General features: G+C 41.1%; 1 protein-coding gene across 4 annotated transcripts in view; it reads left to right on the plus strand.

Annotated features, from left to right (window-relative positions):
- Sms (spermine synthase) overlaps positions 1-22252 on the plus strand; it is a 53236-nt gene that overhangs the window by 17460 nt on the left and 13524 nt on the right. For 3 of the 4 annotated variants that reach the window (XM_087600318.1, NM_001033899.2, XM_087600319.1), the window contains 6 exon segments: positions 3085-3205; positions 5882-5975; positions 6517-6581; positions 10152-10327; positions 11198-11352; positions 12062-12151. In XM_087600318.1, coding sequence (XP_087456444.1) covers positions 3138-3205; positions 5882-5975; positions 6517-6581; positions 10152-10327; positions 11198-11352; positions 12062-12151 — 648 coding nt within the window. In that variant the 5' untranslated portion in view covers positions 3085-3137. 4 annotated transcript variants of the gene reach the window in all.

Here is a 22252-nt window from a genome sequence, read left to right on the forward strand (position 1 = left end):
TAGAGTATTTCACGGGTTACTTAATCATGTCAATTAGTTGAGTTTGGACTTTTTTTGAAAAAAAAAAATGTTCTTTTGAGATAGAATCTCAATGGCTGTGACTGCCCTCAGACTTACCTCCCTAGTGGTGGGACTAATGGTAGGCTTTATTTTCTTTTTTATATTTCGTGATTGAGAATTTCAAATGTGTAAATAATGTTTTAATCAAATCCACACCCTGAGTATGTTCTATAACCTTTTGAACTTGAGTCTATCTAGTATGTAAATGCAGGGTGGAGGTTCTTTATTTCTTAGTACTAGGGTGAGAACTCAGGGCCTCACATGGTAAAGGCCATATATACCTGAGCCCTTTTCTTTCTTTTGTGTGTGCAATGGTTTGAATAGACCACACTTTGGAAATTCCCAGGGAACCTTAAAAAATATGGGTACCTGGTTTCTAGGTTTTTATTTAATTGGTCAAACAGATGGCATTGGAAATTTTAATGACTCTCCAGGTGATTATAATGTACATTTAGGATTGAATACTACTTATGTAGATGGTTTAGAAACTATGCAGAGCCACAATTCTGGCTAAACATATCTGCACAACATCTATTAAGCACCCGAGATTAAGACAAGCCTCCAGATAACTTTAAGTGAACTGGAGCTCAGAGCTCTAGCTTTTAGTTTTTCCCTTAAACCCTGAGATTTTTATAAGGAAATACCAGAGGGCTCATTTAGCCACAACCCTCCCCCCAGTCTTTAGGGCCTAGTAGCAGCATGGACAACATGAGAGGCCCCAGATCAGGAAGAAAATGAATGTGAAGTGGGCAGTAAAGCAAATAGAATAATCCTATAAGCCCCCTACAGACACCTTCCTGGCAGGGCTGGCACACTCAGACACTCAGAGACAGGAATCAGTAGCCACACAAACACACTGGGCATGTGAACAATTGGCCTGCCAGAAAGTCATTCTGACCTGCCTCGATTTACTGAATTAGAGGGTATGCCCATAGTGTAGAAACCAGGAACATTTCAAATTGTATTTCTTTTTTACCCTTTGGCATTTATCTTGAAACTGGCCAGAGTGCTGCTTTTAGTCCGTATGGTGCCTTTCTGCTAATTGTGCCATTGAGAAAAAGGGATGGCCACCATGCTGAGTTTATACTTGCTCTCCAGGCCAGGTTTCTGGCCCACCACATTCAAGATAAAGCTGGATTTCCCCCTTTATTTGTTTTATTTTGTAGCATGCCAGCAAGAACAGAACCTTAAGGCCATTTACCACGAATGATTATTCCTTTTATAAACTTTCAAAACAAAAAAAATCTGGTCTATCCAAGGAAGACTGCATGATGACAGTGGTTTCCACATTTAAGGTAGCTTCTGTCATTCTGGGTGTTCTTTTCCTTCCTGCTCTGTGCTCAGTCACCTGCACAGTGGACTGATCTAACAGGCTACAGTGCCAAAAAACAAACTGAACTTGACAGGTTTAGTTTATGTGATAAGTTTACAAATAAACTACTTTTCCCCCCTTTTTAAATTTTTTTTCTGTGTATGGGTGCTTTGCCTGCATGACTGTGCATCATGGTGCATGCAGTGCGCACAGGGGCCAGAAGAGAGTATCAGTTCCCACCTTGAGCTGGAGTTACAGATGGTTGTGAGCCACCTTGTGAATACTGGGAATTGAACTCAGGTCCTCTGTAAGAACAGCCACGGAGCCATCTCTCCAGCCCCCAGAAGTACTTTTTAGGCAGGTGAGTTGTCTTAAATGCTGTAGTTCTGAAGACGAAATTCAGGCCTTCTGTTGTAATTTCCTAAAACCAATTTCAGACCAGCAAAGTAAGCTGGATTATTTCCTGCCAAATGGGTTTGCCAATGGTATGGTTTTGCTAGGAAGAGAATTCATTGATTCATTGGGCTGCTGCTTGTATTCCCAGCTGCTTTGCTGTGATGGGTGTATGCAGTGGATTCTGGGCCTGATAAGAGGTGAGGTCAGTTTTGCAGTTTGGTTTTCAAGTTACTTAGCCCTTCTTTCTCCCTGTCATCTGTCTCTTAAAAGGACACCTGTTACTGGGTTTAAGGCCCATTTAGTCTAGACGCTCTTATCTTGTGATACGTAATTCAATTATACCTGCTAGGACTTTGGAAAGGCCTATTTCTTTTTCTTTTTTCTCTTGTTCCTTTATGAGGAACCAGTCCATGGAATTGGTTCTTCATTTACCCTTATCAGGAAATGGCTCCTTTGTAGGTATAATTGCAGAAAGATAAACTGAATTTTACTCTTTAAGTAGTTGCCATGTTCTTGAAGATTCTTACTTTGCCTGAGCCTGTTAGAGGTTAATGAATGCTGATTTGTTTCATTGAGACAGGGCTAACTTACAGTGTAGCCCAGGCTGGTGTGATCTCCTAGCAGATCATCTTGTCTTAGCCTCCAGAGCCAGCATGTATGACCAGATGGCCATGACCTCAAGCTTTACTTTGAGGGACAAATTGTGAGGTGGGGCAGGATGGAGAGGGGAAAGTACAATCCACTAGTTCTTTTTGTGGTTCAGATTTTTGCTGTTTTCAAGTATGTCACTCAGTGTAATTTTCAATTTCTATTTTTCATTTATATATCCGTATATAAACGAAGCATTTTGTAAACATTTAAACAATAAAATGAAAATTCCCAAGTTATTACTGAGATTTATCAATACCCTGTACACATTCCCTTGCTAGGACAGTGTGTTCCCTTTAATTTATTTAGCCTAAAATGAAATCTCATTCTTTTGAAATATCCGGTTTCGTTGAATGGTTATTGCTCTGTATCTTTGCCATATATACCTATTTGTGGTCAGTTCCTGTGTTCTTACTGGGTAGTCAGTTTAGCTTTTCCATACAGGATGGAGGATATTTAGATATTCTTATACATTTCAGTCATCCAATTGTGTCACACTAGCTTTTTTATTTTTTATTTAATTTTAATTTTTTCTGGTTACTAGGGATAGAACCCGAGTTCCAGACCATTTTAGAGGGAAGTTTTCTACGAAACTCTACACCTCAGCCCTTAGCTTTTCTTCTGCATGTCTTTTTCCTAACCTCCTTCCCTTATTTTCTGTCTTGCAGCTGATGGTGAGGCCATTCTGAAAGGCCTTCAGTCCATCTTTCAGGAGCAGGGGATGGCAGAGTCGGTGCACACCTGGCAGGACCATGGGTATTTAGCAACCTACACGAACAAGAATGGCAGGTAAGACAACCTCATGGGCTTTAGATGGGAACACAGCCGGGAATAGGGAGGATAGCTAAGATTTTTTTCTTTGAGACAGTATTTCTTTGTGTAGTCTTGACTATTCTGAAACTAGTTCGCCTCAAACTCACAGAGATATGCTTGTCTCTGCCTTCCAAGTGCTGGGATAAAAGGCGTGCAACACCACTGTTTGGCTACAGTATTCTTTTTTTCTTTTTCTTTTTTGACAAGGTACCTGTAGCTCAGCCTAGCTTTCTCACTAGATAGACCCAGGAAGACCTTGAACTCCTGAGTGCTGAGATGACAGGCATGGTGGAACATGGGTGATTTATGTGGTGCCAGGGATTGAACTCAAGACCTTGTACATGCCTGGTTTTTTGTTGTTGGTGATGGTTCTCTGACATCTAGTGGCTAGAATTCAGGCATTTCCCCCAGAGTAAAAGGCAACTAGACCTGGACATCAGTTTTCTTTAAAGCTCCAATGTTTCTTCTGTGTGGCTAGGACCAAGTAAGACCCTTGGCAACAGAAGCAGTGTGACACTGGCAGGCAATGATCTGGAGTTGGATAAAATAGACTTTTGGAGCCCCACTCTCCCAGTACACACACAAAGAAGAGTTTCTGTTGTGATGGGCCTGACTCAGAGTCCCATCTTCTCCTGTTGCACTTTCAAAAATCCCCTGGTTGCATTGCTGCTGGCTCAAGCATTGTTAGGAGTGATTTTCTTTCACTAAAATCTATAGTAAAACACAGGATGAAAACTGTGTGTTTTCTTTCATGCGGAAACTGCATTTAAAATTACATGTGTGTGTATTTATGTTTGTCAGTCATGAAACTAGAAAGGGGATTATGGGAAAGGAGGAAGAGATTCTAAAGGAGGTGGGAAATGGGGTAATAGAATACATGCCACAAGAAAGCAGAAGAGAGAACTACTTGGGGGTGGGGATGGGGTATCTCTTAAAGATAGGACAAACCTAGACTTGTATTCTGCCTCTGTGGCCAACTTCATGTGTGTGTTTAGATATATCAAAGGTGATAACTTTTTCCTTAAGGGTGGTCTAAATTCAACAGGATCACCAGCCCTTTTCATCTCTCTCCTGTGCTCTGCCTCAGTTACTTAAGAGGCTTCCAGAAGCAGAGGGCCCTCAGCTGCCTTCCAGCCCAGTGTCTCATGTAGACTTATATTCATTCTGTCTCTGTTACTGCTCTCTCTGTTACTGGCACTCTGTTTTTGCTATGGTCCATTCTTTGCCATCAAACACTACGAACTGATAGGCTCCTTCACCCAGAGGTGAAAAATTCCTCATCTAGCCATCTCCTAAGAGCTTCTGCAACCGGGCTTCACCTGCTGCAGTTTTTATTTCAAAAAGGTTTTATTTCTATAGGTTTGGCACTTTACATGCTTACATGTCACGTGTCAGGTAGTTCTGCCTGCAGTGGAGGCTAAGATGGTTGTGAGCTGCCCTGTTAGTGTTGGAAATTGAACACAGGGCCTCTGGAGGAGCGAATAGTCCTCTCTCCTGCTGTGCTATCTTTCCAGCCACAATTCCAGTTGTATACATAGCACTTAGAGTTACTCTTTTTTGAGGAAGGAGCTTTTGAATGACAAGAATTGTTCCGAGATTGCTTCTGAAAGCAAAATGAATAAAAGTGAAAGCATGTGTGGGAGGGTGGGAGAATTGTGCTTCAGGACTAACTAATAACTTCAGGTCACTTCCTGAGGCCAATGGAAAAAAGAGAGACTGCTGTGCAAAGGAAGTTTTGAGATTAAACATACACAGGCTGTTGCTATCTATCACACTTTCTTCCCCTTCTTACTTAAACAGCTCCTTCAAAATGTTCACCATTCTTAGCCTTCCAGTCAGGATGGCTGGGCTTTCTTCAGAACATTGAAGGTTAGCTAGGACAGCCTAGTGTGCCTTTCCCCATCTTGGTTAACTAAACTTGGGAGAACCACCTGGGGATCCTTTGTAAAAATCAAGCATCAGAAGTTCAAGCCAGACAAAAGTCCAGCACTGGAGAATGGTAAATGGGCTCAAATCTCACCCTAACTAGCCAAGGAGCTATTTGCAATTAATACCTGCTGGGAGAAGGAAAATTAGTGTTTTGATTGAGTGACACTGGGTATATTAACCACACTCCATGGCCAGCCTCATGCTCAGGAAAACCAAAAACCCAAACTAAAAATCACATGCTCGAGCTGGGTGAGGAGATAGCCCATGTAATAAAGTGTTTGCCTTGTGAAGATCTGTGTCCTCCCTCAATACCCGTGTAGCAAAGCAGGGTGTCATGTGCTTAAAATTTCCGTACTTGGGAGGTGACCTGAGGCTTCTGTCCTATGCATATCACCTCCCCACTGATGCACCTGCACAAGGTCAGACCGTGAATCAATTTATAGACCTAGATAATGTGAATCAGTCATAGACAGATCAATTTCAGGGCCTAAGCAGTAGTAGTGTCAGTAACCTTAGAGCTTGGCCCTCTCCTCTAAATATTCCACAAGCGACCATGTCCAACCTCTCACCTTCAAACTGGAATTGAAAAGAAAGCCAGAGAATTAACTCTGTCAGTGAAGGAGAAAAAGAACTGTGTGTTTTAGTCATGAGTGAGGCTGCCTCTTTTCACTTTGAAGTGTCCTGATAACAATTTTTAATAGTAAAACTACTTTTCTTTTGTAGCTTTGCCAATTTGAGAATTTATCCACATGGATTGGTGTTGCTGGACCTTCAGAGTTACGACAGTGATGTGCAAGGCAAACAAGAAACTGACTGCGTTGGTTTTTTTTTTTTTTTTTTTTTTTTTTTACTTTTTCTTTCCCTTTTCAAAATGTTGCATATCTTATATCCCTAGATTTAAGGTTCTTAAAGTCTTGTTATTTTAATGATGTTCACGTTCAAGTTAGCCGACATTCAGACTTGTCTCTTTATATGTAAATAGTTTGTCAGAAGAAGTAATCCTTAGTTGGTTTGGAAACATGACTGTCAGCTTTCCTTTTAATTTCCTGAATGAAAGGAGTGGTTTCACTTCCTACTGGAGGGAATGTAGAAACTTCATGTACAGTTTTGCATCTGCAATATCCATTAGCTTTCTTCCCAGTTATTTATTCTCTTGCAAAAATTCAAATCGTGGTTCGGGAAGCACTATGAGGGAGGGGTAGTGTGGGAGTATGGAATTTGGCTAGGGCAGGAAGTCCCAGTAGGGATGATGTTGGGGCACGTGTATAGGCCAGCATCACACTGTGGTCAGCATAGCCTTATGCCTCTGTGTACTGTGCAGTTTATACTCTAAGCCCACTGATTTCTTTTAATTGTAGCTTTTGAATAAAATAGAAGAAAAAATGAAAGAATTGAGTCAAGACAGTACTGGTCGGGTGAAGCGGTAAGTCTACCTACTCACGAACGTCTCTTAATATTTGTTTAATTGGGAAAGGAATCAGAAAATGCTGCTCTTAGTGTCTGCAGATGATATGGTGAAGATCACAGTCAGTGCTTGCTACTGTGTATGTACATGGTGAGCTAAACCATCCTCTTACCCCACTTCAAACATATCAAAACAGACCTGATGCAGGGGGCTGACTATAATGAGGAGGCAGATAGTTGATACTAATTCCAACGAGCTGGAGCTTATGTAAAGCAGAAAACCAGGCACAGACAGACCTGGAGGTGATTTACCCAGATCACTGATGTCCTGATCAGAATAGAATACCATTTTCTCTGTCTCACAGTACATTTCAAAATAGGGAAATCCTTATTGGCAACGGTAGGATGTTGGCACTTAATGGCTCACACTGCTTTCTTTGATCAGCCCATAGGAAAGCTCCAGGGCAGATGTAGGATAACTAGGTAATTATTTAGCCTCCTGTAGGTGGTCAGGGAGGAAAGAGCAAAGGGTAGACTGAGTACCGGAAAGGACCCCCATTTGAAACTTGCCCACATCTGGGGTCTGAGCATACAATTTTTTAAAAAAATCCACGAAGCTTCAATTTAGTAGTCCTTGGCTCTGTCCACACTCACACTGCTTTCTCGACACTTTTTCCTGCTTGCAATTTTCCTTACCTACATCCATTTGAATTGAATAAGTTCCCACTCCGGGAAAATGAATTGGTCCACACTAAATGCACTCTGATTTTTACCGGCCTTGCTTCTTTGTGTGAGTAAATTGAATGTATTTCTGTGACTGAGGAACTGGTTCAGTGAATAAAAACATTTGCTGTCAAGTTTGAGTTGAAAACCTGGGACCCATGGGGTAGAAGTAGAAAACTAAGTTGCGCAAAAACCAATTTGTTCAGGTTGCCTTCTGACCTCTCTACCCTGCATACATGCACGCATGTTCAGAAAAAGTATGCATTTCTGAGCTTCAGTAAGAACCCTTTGTTTGGTAGAGGCGTTTGCTAGGTGAGACTGGTCAAAAGCTTTAGATTTTTATATCTAAACATGGAAATGTTATATATTTTATATGTCTTTATACGGTAAGGGTAGAAAGAATGGGAAGCTGTGATTACCTTGTATCCTCATGAGAGGATAAGGATTGTCACATGTTTCTGTCTCGGAAATGATACTGTCAGAGATTAAGTTAAAAGCAGATAACTTGGGAATATTATCTGAAATGACTATTTCCTTTTGAGTAATGGGTATTCCATATGAAGTTTGACTAAAAAGCCATGGGATTCATAGGAAGACTTAAATTTTGTGTTTTCAAGTGAGAAGGAACAAGGAAATAATCCTCATCTAAAGTTTCAGTCTGGGGAAAATTGTCACAATGTATACAGAGTACTTGAGGCCAAGAACACATGGACATGACTTACAATCCAGGTTTGATTTGAGCCAAGGAAGGTTGGTTTTGTGGGGTTGCATGGGTTCTCCTGGTAGCCCTCTGCAGGGAGTCACCCTTCTGTGCTGCCTTGAACTCTTGTGGCTTCCACATCTTGTTAGAGATCTACTTTTTTTTTCTTTGCCAGGCTTTAAAGATCTAGAGAAGAGAGCTCTTTATATTAACCTAGGCAATGTTGAAACAGTCGAGAGTAGACATTGTTTATACCTGGTTAGAACTGGCTGTCAACTAGGATGGTGGTTTTTTTTTTTTTTTTTTTTTTTTTTGGTTTGTGTTTTCAGACACACCAGAAGAGGGCATCAGATCCCATTACAGATGGTTGGGAGCCACCATGTGGTTGCTGGGATTTGAACTCAGGACCTCTGGAAGAGCAGTCAGTGCTCTTAACCACTGAGCCATCTCTCCAGCCCGGGTTTTTTTTTTTTTTTTTATTGTTGTTGTTTCAGTATTATTAATGTGAAATAGCTCTTTTCTAAGTGAGATTGGTCAAAGTCACCAAAGTCACCAGGCTCCTTCTACTCACTTTAGCCCAGCTAGGGGTGGAAGAGGCTTCTCCAAGTCTTGTTCATCAGCTGTCTGGTTCTTCTCTAACCAGGCCATTATATAATATGAGGAATACCTCTGCTCTGCCTAACATTCTGAAAGAGGAATTTATAAACTGGCAAGATGAAGCGACTAAACCTGGAGTTGTTAGGATTAAAGGAGTTTGTGAGAAATTACTTTGGCTCTGGAGCAGTTTACAGGTTGTGTGTGTACGTGTGTGTGTGTCAGTGTGTGTTGTGAGTATATATTATGCATGTATGTGTGGCTGTGTTTCTGAGGAAGTTTTCTTCACTTGTTAGCAGATTGTTACTGTTGGAAGCAGGTGAGAGGAGACTGGGAAGTGAGCAGAGGTTGTTTGTTTGCATTATTGACCTATATGCATAGTTGTACATAGAACCACTTCACTGTTGACTGTGCAGTGTGTTCTCATTGTCTTAGGGTTAGATTTACCAAGCCCACCTTTGGAGGGTTTTTTTTTTCCTTGTCCTTTAGCGCCCTCTGCTGGTAGGTTCTGGTATATTTACCCTGTTTCTGAGGACCACAGAACCGCCCATTTAGTTGTGTCAAAGGGGGAAAGGGACATTTTGGCAAGAGTTACAGCAGTTACTACTGTCAGCAAGGGTACAAGTCTCCTTATGTTCCCATTGGGATGTCTGGATGTTGTTTGCCAGCCTGACCCAAATCAGGAAGGTTTCAGCTAAATCAACAGGAAATAGGACTGCCAGCTGTCTGATCTGGACGCTTAAGAGAGAAATGAGACAGAGAAGAATAACAAGAATGCCTTAAGTGAAATGAGGGAAAGGAAAATGTAGTGCTTGAAATTTTATTCAAAAGCAAAACCGCCATGGAGGACATAATCAGGACTATTCAGGGCACTTCAAGATTGATTCTGCACTAGATAATGGAACTTGGAACTGCAGTAATGCCCATGTGGTTTAGCACATCTTCAGTGATATGTAGTGAAAAATGTGATATCTGCTGTCCATTTTCCTCTTGAAGATTTCATTAGGAAAAATAATTTTAAAACATGACAGAGCTGCTCTTCCAGAGGTCCTGAGTTCAATTCCCAGCAACCACATGGTGGCTCACAACCATCTGTAATGAGATCTGATGCCCTCTTCTGGTGTGTCTGAAGACAGCGACAGTGTACTAATAAATAAATATGTCTTTAAAAAAACATGCCAGAACAGTCTTCATTTTTTTCCTTTTAGAGAAATGGCTTTGTGCAAGTGTTGCAGTTTGTAGTCTGATTGTAAATGTCCAAGCTTTGGATTGTTTTGCACATTTAAAGAGTCTGTCTAGAACAAACACATGGGTACCTTCTTTTTTCTTTTTAATTGTGGGTGTGTACGTGTGAGTGTAGATACTGGATGATGAGATCCACATATTTCCCTGGAGTTGGAGTTACCAGCAGTGGCAAGCCACTAGCCAGAAACCGAGCTTGAGTGTTGTGCAGGAGCAGTACACTCCGAGCACCGAGCCATCTCTCTTGTCCCTCATGGTCTTCTGTATGTTCTCAGGGCTGTTTTTGTAAGGCAGTGCTCTCCAAAGGCTCATTCCTGTCTTCTCCTCCAGATTACCACCCATAGTTCGAGGAGGGGCCATTGACAGATACTGGCCTACTGCTGACGGGCGCCTGGTTGAGTATGACATAGATGAAGTGGTGTATGACGAAGACTCACCTTATCAGAACATTAAAATTCTTCACTCAAAGCAGTTTGGGAATATTCTCATCCTCAGCGGGGATGTTAGTAAGTATTCCATTCCCACCCTGATTGCCTCACGAAGGTGGTGGTGCGTTGGCAGCCACTGCTTTTCTGACAAATGCCACTGTTAGGGATTTGTCTGACCTTAAGTCTGACACTGCTATCTTTTAAGCCTCACGGAATTGTATGGACCTGTGGTTTGTTTGGATTTTTGTTTAAACTGTCTTGAAATAGATTTGGATTGTTTTTCAGTAGAAAGTACAGTTGCTTGTTTAGAAACAGCAGGCACTTTGTGTCGACAAATTCCAACCGAGGTACACAGACTGGTGCAGTGAGCCCACGGGTACTCACCATAGAACCTTGATAATACCAGTGAGTATTCATCTAACCCTACTGCATTCTGTTTGTACTGTTATCTTGAAAGCAGCTCCCAGATGGCATATATTGTCATCTTAAAAGGTATCCTTTCTCTTAATTACTCGGAATATCTGCACATTCTTAAGATTATATTTTCTTTTGATTTTTTTTTAAATAAGATTGGTTTATTTTATGTATGTGAGTACACTGTAGCTGTGTTCAGACACACCAGAAGAGGGCACTGGATACCATTACAGATGGGTGTGAGCCACCCTGTGGTGGCTGGGAATTGAACTCGGGACCTCTGGAAGAGCAGTCAGTGCTCTTAACCACTGAGACATCTCACTAGCCCAAGATTGTATTTTCAATCTAAGTAACTTAGTTCTTATTTTGTCCTATGTGTCAGATTCGTTAAATTCCGTGAAAACTACTCAGTCCAAAAAACCATTGCACAGTTTTTAAAAGTTGGAAGATTTTCACTACAAGCTAGATTCTAGCAGGTCAAGTCATTTATATGTTTGGGCAGAGTCATCATCTGGGTCTCTTTTTCCTCCCTAGATTTGGCAGAGAGTGACTTGGCATATACCAGGGCCATCATGGGCAATGGTAAAGAAGACTACACTGGCAAAGATGTACTGATTCTGGGAGGCGGCGATGGAGGCATATTATGTGAAATTGTCAAACTGAAACCAAAGATGGTCACTATGGTAGAGATATCCTTTACTGTACAAGAGAACAACTGCAGTGACTAGAGACAGGGCGCAGAGCACTTCTGCTTCAACAGAGGACCTGGTTTGCTTTCAAGTATTTACTTGGTGACCAACAACTGTCTGTAACTCCAGTTCAGTGTATCTGATGATGCCTTTTAGCTTTCTCTTGAGCAGCAGGCATGCCATGTAGTGCACGTTCATAATAGCACGAACACATTCATACATATAATTTCTTTTAAAAAATGAGAAAGCACATGATAGATAGATGGATGGATAGATGATAGATGATAGAAAAAGAAAGAAAGAAAGAAAGAAAGAAAGAAAGAAAGGCAAGTGCATTTCTTTGGTCTTTCCTTTAGCATTTCCAGACTCCTGTGAGTATTTCTGCAGACTCAAGGCAGACATGTTATAAACATTTAAATTTACAGCTAGTAGCTTGTGTGTGTCTGCTAATAGAGAAGAAGAGATAATTGTGGATTAGAGAGCATCCATACTGGGTGCCCCATCTGCTGCTCAGTGGTTGTCAAACTGGGGAAAAATCTCCTTTAATTTGAATGTCCTTAGTGAAAAAGTAGTCACCATAACATCCATGTTTTAACTTGATCTTCAGATGGCTACAGTAAAACCTTTGTGTGAACCTCTGTGTTTTAGAGAAGACTTACTCTTTCAGAGTCCTTTGGTACATTCAAATTCTCCTTAACCTGTTTCGGACATTGACCAGATGGTAATTGATGGATGTAAGAAATACATGCGCAGAACATGTGGAGATGTCTTAGACAATCTTAAAGGAGATTGCTATCAGGTAATTATTTTTACTTCGTAGCATACTGTTAAATTGACTGAAAATAGAGTTACATAATTAACCAATTGGACTTGTTCCTTTTGCTATAATTAGTTAAGAAGACAGTCTCTGTGAATTCAGTATCTATTCATATCTAGAGTAGACAGTAATACAGATACTGAAAGTAGCCCCTAGTATAGATTTTATCAGGTACTTTTTTTTTTGTTATTGAGGATTAAACTTGGCCATTCTGTATGCTAGGCACCCACTACCACTGAATGGTCTACATTAATCCTGGTATAAAAGATGTCATGTACTTTTTAAATGACATCTCTTGCTTCTGAATGCTACCCTGAAAAAAAAAATCTTGAAGTCTTGGTCTTTTAGACAGAATTTAGATTTTTAATTGGTAGGTGTAGTTGATTAAAATATTGCAAATAAGCGATTTGTTTCTGTCCCAAGTTGTATTGTCCTTGAAAGTTGAGCAGATGCATATAATTCATTGTGATAGACATGAGAGCTTGTTAGAGCAAGATGCCCAAGCAAACACTTAATTGAACAGACTCTGAAATGTGCATCTCTAGATTTATATGCAATTTGGATGAGTGCTGTACTTTGGGATGTCAATTATCTAGCACTTCTGTCCTCCCAAATGTATGTGCATTTAAATTTGAGTTTGTGTTACATGCATGTTAATTTGGTGCAGGAATTCTATCCGCTTTAAAATGCAGTTGTGATTGTTTCCTGGGCCAAAGGGCAAGAGAGATTAAAATGAGCGAATCCTGTTGCATAGCTTTAAAGGGGAGGGTGGAATTGAGCTCTGCAGAACATTGACTGAACTGTTTCACACTGAATTCAAAGTTACCAGGGCTGACAAATAATGGTCCAGACCCCCTCCTGCTACACTAAATTCCCACCCCATAATTAGTACATGCTTTTCTCTTATACTGAGAAGAGCTGAACCTTAGATAGTTTAAAGAAAATGTATTCAAAGTGAATTCATAATGAATTCAAAATGAATTCAAGGGTGAAGGGGGTGCAGAATCCTGTCACCCTGGTTTTGATGTATGGATGTCTTGTAAAGATTAATGAGTGACAAGAAGCAGAAACCTGGAGCAGCAGGACAATGTAGATGTTAACGGGGGTATGGTGGAAATGGGAGATTGACCAGTTCAGTAGTCTCTTAAAATGGAATATGTGACCCTTAGGGCACACATAGGTGGTCCCATGAGCCAGCTGTGAGCCAGGTGTTCAGATGTGTGCAGCAAGGGTAAAAGACTGTATTTCATGGGACTTTTGGTGTGCAGTCGGCATGTACTGAAATGATATGTTACTAAGCAGTGTTAAAGGCACCTGGTATAGGAATTTAGAATAATAAATCATATTTTTTTCTACTCAATGGATCTTGAGGGTGGCAGTGTTTGGTGTTCTAGACCAACCACCAGGGGGAGCCTGGAATTTTTTTTCTTTTTGTTCCTTTTTTTTTTTTTTTTTTTTGATGTAAAAGCACGAGGTAGCTTTATTAACGAGATCCCGGGTCTTAGCGGGATCCCGGGTCGACACGTATCTCACACAGGAGACAGAGGAAACGACCCCGAAACTCAAAAGTCAGGGGTTTATATAGGGAAAGCTAGGGGGTTTGGCGCGGTTACACACGATTGGCTAATTTCTGGCGCGGCTATAAGTGATTGGCTCATTTAAACATGGCAGTGAGATTACAGCACAGCAGGAGAGTACGTATTGACTGGAGCATACAGGATTTTAGGAGCTAGGGGCGTTCCTTCTTTTTCTTCCTTCCTCCTGTCTCTGTCTCTGTCTCTGCCTCTCTGTCTCTGCCTCTCTGTCTCTCTGTCTGTCTCTGTCTGTCTCTGTCTCTCTCTCTCTCTCTCTCTCTCTCTCTCTCTCTCTCTCTCTCTCTCTCTCTCTCTCTCTCTCTCTCTCATTCTGAAGCACTCAAGCAGGGTGAGAGCCTTGCTGTCTGGGAGAACACAGACCCACCTGAGCACTGTGCCAAAGGCAAGCAAGTCATTAAAATGTTGCTTTCAGAAAGGCATATGTTTTACATGTGTTTAAACAATTACTCAGGTTAACATTGCTTTCAGAAAACAAAGAAACAAATAAAACCATTTCTTTTATAATGACAGCAAACTTAATACAAAGTTATCAAGTAAAATAAATTAAATTTAACAACTTTTTTTGCATGATACCTTTTTTCTCCATCTTTATTAAATTTGATATTTCTTATTTACATTTCAATTATTCCCTTTCCCAGATTCTAGGCCAACATACCCCTAACCCCTCTCCCTCCCCTTCTATATGGGTGGTCCCCTCCTCATCCTACTCCCATTACCTCCCTTCCCCCAACAATCCCGATCACTGGGAGGTCCAGCCTTGGCAGGATCAAGGGCTTCCCCTTCCACTGGTGCTCTTACTAGGATATTCATTGCTACCTATGAGGTCAGAGTCCAGGGTCAGTCCATGTATAGTCTTTAGGTAGTGGCTTAGTCCCTGGAAGCTCTGGTTGCTTGACATTGTTGTACTTTTGGGGTCTCGAGCACCTTCAAGCTCTTCCAGTTCTTTCTCTGATTCCTTCAACGGGGGACCTATTCTCAGTTCAGTGGTTTGCTGCTGGCATTCGCCTCTGTATTTGCTGTATTCTGGCTGTGTCTCTCGGGAGCGATCTACATCCGGCTCCTGTCAGTCTGCACTTCTTTGCTTCATCCATCTTGTCTAATTGGGTGGCTGTATATGTATGGGCCACCTGTGGGGCAGGCTCTGAATGGGTGTTCCTTCAGTCTCTGTTTTAATCTTTGCCTCTCCCTTCCCTGCCAAGGGTATTCTTTTTCCTCATTTAAAGAAGGAGTGAAGCATTCACATTTTGATCATCCGTCTTGAGTTTCCTTTGTTCTAGGGATCTAGGGTAATTCAAGCATTTGGGCTAATAGCCACTTATCAATGAGTGCATACCATGTATGTCTTTCTGTGAGTGGGTTAGCTCACTCAGGATGATATTTTCCAGTTCCAACCATTTGCCTACGAATTTCATAAACTCGTTGTTTTTGATAGCTGAGTAATATTCCATTGTGTAGATGTACCACATTTTCTGTATCCATTCCTCTGTTGAAGGGCATCTGGGTTCTTTCCAGCTTCTGGCTATTATAAATAAGGCTGCGATGAACATAGTGGAGCACGTGTCTCTTTTATATGTTGAGGCATCTTTTGGGTATATGCCCAAGAGAGGTATGGCTGGATCCTCAGGCAGTTCAATGTCCAATTTTCTGAGGAACCTCCAGACTGATTTCCAGAATGGTTTTACCAGTCTGCAATCCCACCAACAATGGAGGAGTGTTCCTCTTTCTCCACATCCTCGCCAGCATCTGCTGTCACCTGAGTTTTTGATCTTAGCCATTCTCACTGGTGTGAGGTGAAATCTCAGGGTTGTTTTGATTTGCATTTCCCTTATGACTAAAGATGTTGAACATTTCTTTAGGTGTTTCTCAGCCATTCGGCATTCCTCAGCTGTGAATTCTTTGTTCAGCTCTGAACCCCATTTTTTAATAGGGTTATTTGTGTCCCTGCGGTCTAACTTCTTGAGTTCTTTGTATATTTTGGATATAAGGCCTCTATCTGTTATAGGATTGGTAAAGATCTTTTCCCAATCTGTTGGTTGTAGTTTTGTCCTAACCACAGTGTCCTTTGCCTTACAGAAGCTTTGCAGTTTTATGAGATCCCATTTGTCGATTCTTGATCTTAGAGCATAAGCCATTGGTGTTTTGTTCAGGAAATTTTTTCCAGTGCCCATGTGTTCCAGATGCTTCCCTAGTTTTTCTTCTATTAGTTTGAGTGTGTCTGGTTTGATGTGGAGGTCCTTGATCCACTTGGACTTAAGCTTTGTACAGGGTGATAAGCATGGATCGATCTGCATTCTTCTACATGTTGCCCTCCAGTTGAACCAGCACCATTTGCTGAAAATGCTATCTTTTTTCCATTGGATGGTTTTGGCTCCTTTGTCAAAAATCAAGTGACCATAGGTGTGTGGGTTCATTTCTGGGTCTTCAATTCTATTCCATTGGTCTATCTGTCTGTCTCTGTACCAATACCATGCAGTTTTTATCACTATTGCTCTGTAATACTGCTTGAGTTCAGGGATAGTGATTCCCCCTGAAGTCCTCTTATTGTTGAGGATAGCTTTAGCTATCCTGGGTTTTTTGTTATTCCAGATGAATTTGCAAATTGTTCTGTCTAACTCTTTGAAGAATTGGATTGGTATTTTGATGGGGATTGCATTGAATCTGTAGATTGCTTTTGGTAAAATGGCCATTTTTACTATATTAATCCTGCCAATCCATGAGCATGGGAGATCTTTCCATCTTCTGAGGTCTTCTTCAATTTCTTTCCTCAGTGTCTTGAAGTTCTTATTGTACAGATCTTTTACTTGCTTGGTTAAAGTCACACCGAGGTACTTTATATTATTTGGGTCTATTATGAAGGGTGTCGTTTCCCTAATTTCTTTCTCGGCTTGTTTCTCTTTTGTATAGAGGAAGGCAACTGATTTATTTGAGTGAATTTTATACCCAGCCACTTTGCTGAAGTTGTTTATCAGCTTTAGTAGTTCTCTGGTGGAACTTTTGGGATCACTTAAATATACTATCATGTCGTCTGCAAATAGTGATATTTTGACCTCTTCTTTTCCGATCTGTATCCCCTTGATCTCCTTTTGTTGTCTGATTGCTCTGGCTAGAACTTCAAGAACTATATTGAATAAGTAAGGAGAGAGTGGGCAGCCTTGTCTAGTCCCTGATTTTAGTGGGATTGCTTCAAGTTTCTCTCCATTTAGTTTAATGTTAGCAACTGGTTTGCTGTATATGGCTTTTACTATGTTTAGGTATGGGCCTTGAATACCTATTCTTTCCAGGACTTTTATCATGAAGTGGTGTTGAATTTTGTCAAATGCTTTCTCAGCATCTAATGAAATGATCATGTGGTTCTGTTCTTTCAGTTTGTTTATATGATGGATCGCGTTGATGGTTTTCCTCATATTAAACCATCCCTGCATGCCTGGGATGAAGCCTACTTGATCATGGTGGATGATTGTTTTGATGTGCTCTTGAATTCGGTTTGCCAGAATTTTATTGAGTATTTTTGCGTCGATATTCATAAGGGAAATTGTTCTGAAGTTCTCTTTCTTTGTTGGGTTTTTGTGTGGTTTAGGTATAAGAGTAATTGTGGCTTCATAGAAGGAATTCGGTAGGGCTCCATCTGTTTCAATTTTGTGGAATAGTTTGGATAATATTGGTATAAGGTCTTCTATGAAGGTTTGATAGAATTCTGCACTAAACCCGTCTGGACCTGGGCTCTTTTTGGTTGGGAGACCTTTAATGACTGCTTCTATTTCCTTAGGAGTTATGGGGTTGTTTAACTGGTTTATCTGTTCCTGATTTAACTTCGATACCTGGTATCTGTCTAGGAAATTGTCCATTTCCTGAAGATTTTCAAGTTTTGTTGAATATAGGTTTTTATAGTAAGATCTGATGATTTTTTGAATTTCCTCTGAATCTGTAGTTATGTCTCCCTTTTCATTTCTGATTTTGTTAATTTGGACGCACTCTCTGTGTCCTCTCGTTAGTCTGGCTAAGGGTTTATCTATCTTGTTGATTTTCTCAAAGAACCAACTTTTGGTTCTGTTGATTCTTTCTATGGTCCTTTTTGTTTCTACTTGGTTGATTTCAGCTCTGAGTTTGATTATTTCCTGCCTTCTACTCCTCCTGGGTGTATTTGCTTCTTTTTGTTCTAGAGCTTTTAGGTGTGCTGTCAAGCTGCTGACATATGCTCTTTCCTGTTTCTTTCTGCAGGCACTCAGCGCTATGAGTTTTCCTCTTAGCACAGCTTTCATTGTGTCCCATAAGTTTGGGTATGTTGTACCTTCATTTTCATTAAATTCTAAAAAGTTTTTAATTTCTTTATTTCTTCCTTGACCAGGTTATCATTGAGTAGAGCATTGTTCAATTTCCACGTATATGTGGGCATTCTTCCCTTATTGTTATTGAAGACCAGTTTTCGGCCGTGGTGGTCCGATAGCACGCATGGGATTATTTCTATCTTTCTGTACCTGTTGAGGCCCGTTTTTTGACAAATTATATGGTCAATTTTGGAGAAAGTACCATGAGGAGCTGAGAAGAAGGTATATCCTTTTGCTTTAGGATAGAAAGTTCTATAAATATCCGTTAAGTCCATTTGGCTCATGTCTTCTCTTAGTCTGTCTACATCTCTGTTTAATTTCTGTTTCCATGATCTGTCCATTGATGAGAGTGGGGTGTTGAAATCTCCCACTATTATTGTGTGAGGTGCAATGTGTGTTTTGAGCTTTAGTAAGGTTTCTTTTACATATGTAGGTGCCCTTGTATTTGGGGCATAGATATTTAGGATTGCGAGTTCATCTTGGTGGATTTTTCCTTTGATGAATATGAAGTGTCCTTCCTTATCTTTTTTGATGACTTTTAGTTGAAAATTGATTTTATTTGATATTAGAATTGCTACTCCAGCTTGCTTCTTCTGACCATTTGCTTGGAAAATTGTTTTCCAGCCTTTCACTCTGAGGTAATGTCTGTCTTTGTCTCTGAGGTGTGTTTCCTGTAGGCAGCAGAATGCAGGGTCCTCGTTGCGTATCCAGTTTGTTAATCTATGTCTTTTTATTGGGGAGTTGAGGCCATTGATATTGAGAGATATTAAGGAATAGTGATTATTGCTTCCCGTTATATTCATATTTGGAAGTGAGGTTATGTTTGTGTGCTTTCATTCTCTTTGTTTTGTTGCCAAGATGATTAGTTTCTTGCTTCTTCTAGGGTATAGCTTGCCTCCTTATGTTGGGCTTTACCCTTTATTATCCTTTGTAGTGCTGGACTTGTAGAAAGATATTGTGTAAATTTGGTTTTGTCATGGAATATCTTGGTTTCTCCATCAATGTTAATTGAGAGTTTTGCAGGATACAGTAACCTGGGCTGGCATTTGTGTTCTCTTAGGGTCTGTATGACATCTGTCCAGGATCTTCTGGCCTTCATAGTTTCTGGCGAAAAGTTTGGTGTGATTCTGATAGGTCTGCCTTTATATGTTACATGACCTTTTTCCCTTACTGCTTTTAATATTCTTTCTTTATTTTGTGCGTTTGGTGTTTTGACAATTATGTGACGGGAGGTGTTTCTTTTCTGGTCCAATCTATTTGGAGTTCTGTAGGCTTCTTGTATGCCTATGGGTATCTCTTTTTTTAGGTTAGGGAAGTTTTCTTCTATGATTTTGTTGAAGATATTTACTGGTCCTTTGAGCTGGGAGTCTTCACTCTCTTCTATACCTATTATCCTTAGGTTTGATCTTCTCATTGAGTCCTGGATTTCCTGTATGTTTTGGACCAGTAGCTTTTTCTGCTTTACATTATCTTTGACAGTTGAGTCAATGATTTCTATGGAATCTTCTGCTCCCGAGATTCTCTCTTCCATCTCTTGAATTCTGTTGGTGAAGCTTGTATCTACAGCTCCTTGTCTTTTCTTTTGATTTTCTATGTCCAGGGTTGTTTCCATGTGTTCTTTCTTGATTGCTTCTATTTCCATTTTTAATTCCTTCAACTGTTTGATTGTGTTTTCCTGGAATTCTTTCAGGGATTTTTGCGATTCCTCTCTGTAGGCTTCTACTTGTTCTCTAAGGAAGTTCTTTATGTCCTTCTTGAAGTCCTCCAGCATCATGATCAAATATGATTTTGAAACTAGGTCTTGCTTTTCTGGTGTGTTTGGATATTCCGTGTTTGCTTTGGTGGGAGAATTGGGCTCCGATGATGGCATGTAGTCTTGGTTTCTGTTGCTTGGGTTCCTGCGCTTGCCTCTCGCCATCAGATTATCTCTAGTGTTACTTTGTTCTGCTATTTCTGACAGTGGCTAGACTGTCCTATAACCTGTGTGTCAGGAGTGCTGTAGACCTGTTTTCCTGTTTTCTTTCAGCCAGTTATGGGGACAGAGTGTTCTGCTTTCGGGCGTGTAGTTTTTCCTCTCTACAGGTCTTCAGCTGTTCCTGTGGGCCTGTGTCTTGAGTTCACCAGGCAGGTTTCTTGCAGGGGAAAAGTTGGTCCTACCTGTGGTTCCAAGGCTCAAGTTTGCTCGTGGGGTACTGCCCAAGTCCTCTCCGCTGTGGCAGCATCCGGGAAAATCTGCGCCGCTCCTTCCGGGAGCCTCCGTGCACCAGGGTTTCAGATGACGTTTGGTGTTTTCCTCTGGCGCCTGGATGTGCACAGAGTGCAGTCTCTTCTGGTTTCCCAGGCGTGTCCGCCTCTCTGAAGGTTCAGCTCTCCCTCCCACGGGATTTGGGTGCAGAGAACTGTTTATCCGGTCTGTTTCCTTCAGGTTCCGGCAGTGTCTCAGGCGCAGGGGTCCTGCCGCTCCCGGGCCCTCCCCTACGGGAACCCAGAGGCCTTATACAGTTGCCTCTTGGGCCAGGGATGTGGGCAGGGGTGGGCAGTGTTGGTGGTCTCCTCCGCTCTGCAGCCTCAGGAGTGCCCACCTGATCAGGCGGTGAGGTCTCTCTCAATCGGTGTCTTTTTATTGGGGTATTGAGTCTATTGATATTGAGGAAAAGTGATTGTTGATTCCTGTTATATTCGTATTTGGATGTGAGATGATGTTTGTGTGCTTTTCTTCTCTTTGTTTTGTTGCTAAACGATTAGTTTCTTTCATTTTCTAGGGTGTAGCTCGCCTCCTTGTGTTGGTCTTTACCATTTCTTAACCTTTGTAGGACTGAATTTGTAGAAAGATATTGTGTAAATTTGGTTTTGTCATGGAATATCTTGGTTTCTCCATCTATGTTCATTGAGAGTTTTGCTGGATACAGTAACCTGGGCTGGCATTTGTGTTCTCTTAGGGTCTGTATGACATCTGTGCAGTCTCTGGTGAGAAGTCCGGTGTAATTCTGGTAGGTCTGCCTATATATGTTACTTGACCTTTTCCCCTTACTGTTTTTAATATTCTTTCTTTGTTTTGTGCATTTGATGTTTTGACTATTAGGTGACGGGAGGAGTTTCTTTTCTGGACCAATCTATTTGGAGTTCTGTAGGCTTCTTGTATGTTTATGGGTATCTCTTTCTTTAGGTTAGGGAAGTGTTCTTCTATGATTTTGTTGAAGATATTTACTGGTCCTTTGAGTTGGGATTCTTCACTCTCTTCTATACTTATTATCCTTAGGTTTGATCTTCTCATTGTGTTCTGGATTTCCTGTATGTTTTGGGCCAGTAGCTTTTTCCGTTTTCCATTTTCTTTGACAGTTGTGTCGATGATTTCTATGGAATCTTCTGCTCCTGAGATTCTCTCTTCCATCTCTTGTATTCTGTTGGTGATGCTTGTATCTACGGCTCCTTGTCTCTTCCTTTGGTTTTCTATATCCAGGGTTGTCTCTCTTTGCTCTTTCTTTATTGCTTCTATTTCCATTTTTAATTCCTTCACCTGTTTTATTGTGTTTTTCTGTAATTGTTTCAGGGATTTTTGTTTCCCTTCTATAGGCTTCTGCTTGTTTATTTGTGTTTTCCTGCATTTCTCTAAGGGAGTTCTTTATGTGTTTCTTGAAGTCCTCCATCATCATGATAAATTGTGATTTTTAAGTCTAGATCTTGCTTTTCTGGTGTGTTTGGATATTCAGTGTTTGCTTTGGTGGGAGAATTGGGCTCTGATGATGCCATGTAGTCTTGGTTTCTGTTGCTTGGGTTCCTGCGCTTGCCTCTCGCCATCAGATTATCTCTAGTGTTACTTTGTTCTGCTATTTCTGACAGTGGCTAGACTGTCCTATAAGCCTGTGTGTCAGGAGTGCTGGAGACTGTTTTCCTGTTTTCTTTCAGCCAGTTACTGGAACAGAGTGTTCTGCTTTCGGGGGTGTAGTTTTTCCTGTCTACTGGTCTTCAGCTGTTCCTGTGGCGTGTGTCCTGAGTCCACCAGGCAGGTCCACTTGGAGCAGAAAAGTTGGACTTCCCTTTGGTCTGGGGCCTGAAGACACACTTCGGGGCTGCGTTTCAGCTTTCCGGGAGGGTAGCAACCAGAAGCAACTGCCCTGCTTTCTCCTGGGTCCCTGTTCACAAGGGACCCAGATGGCGCTAGA

This window comes from Rattus norvegicus, chromosome X, assembly GCF_021556685.1.
Source record: "Rattus norvegicus strain SHRSP/BbbUtx chromosome X, alternate assembly SHRSP_T2T, whole genome shotgun sequence".
Lineage (NCBI taxonomy): Eukaryota > Metazoa > Chordata > Mammalia > Rodentia > Muridae > Rattus > Rattus norvegicus.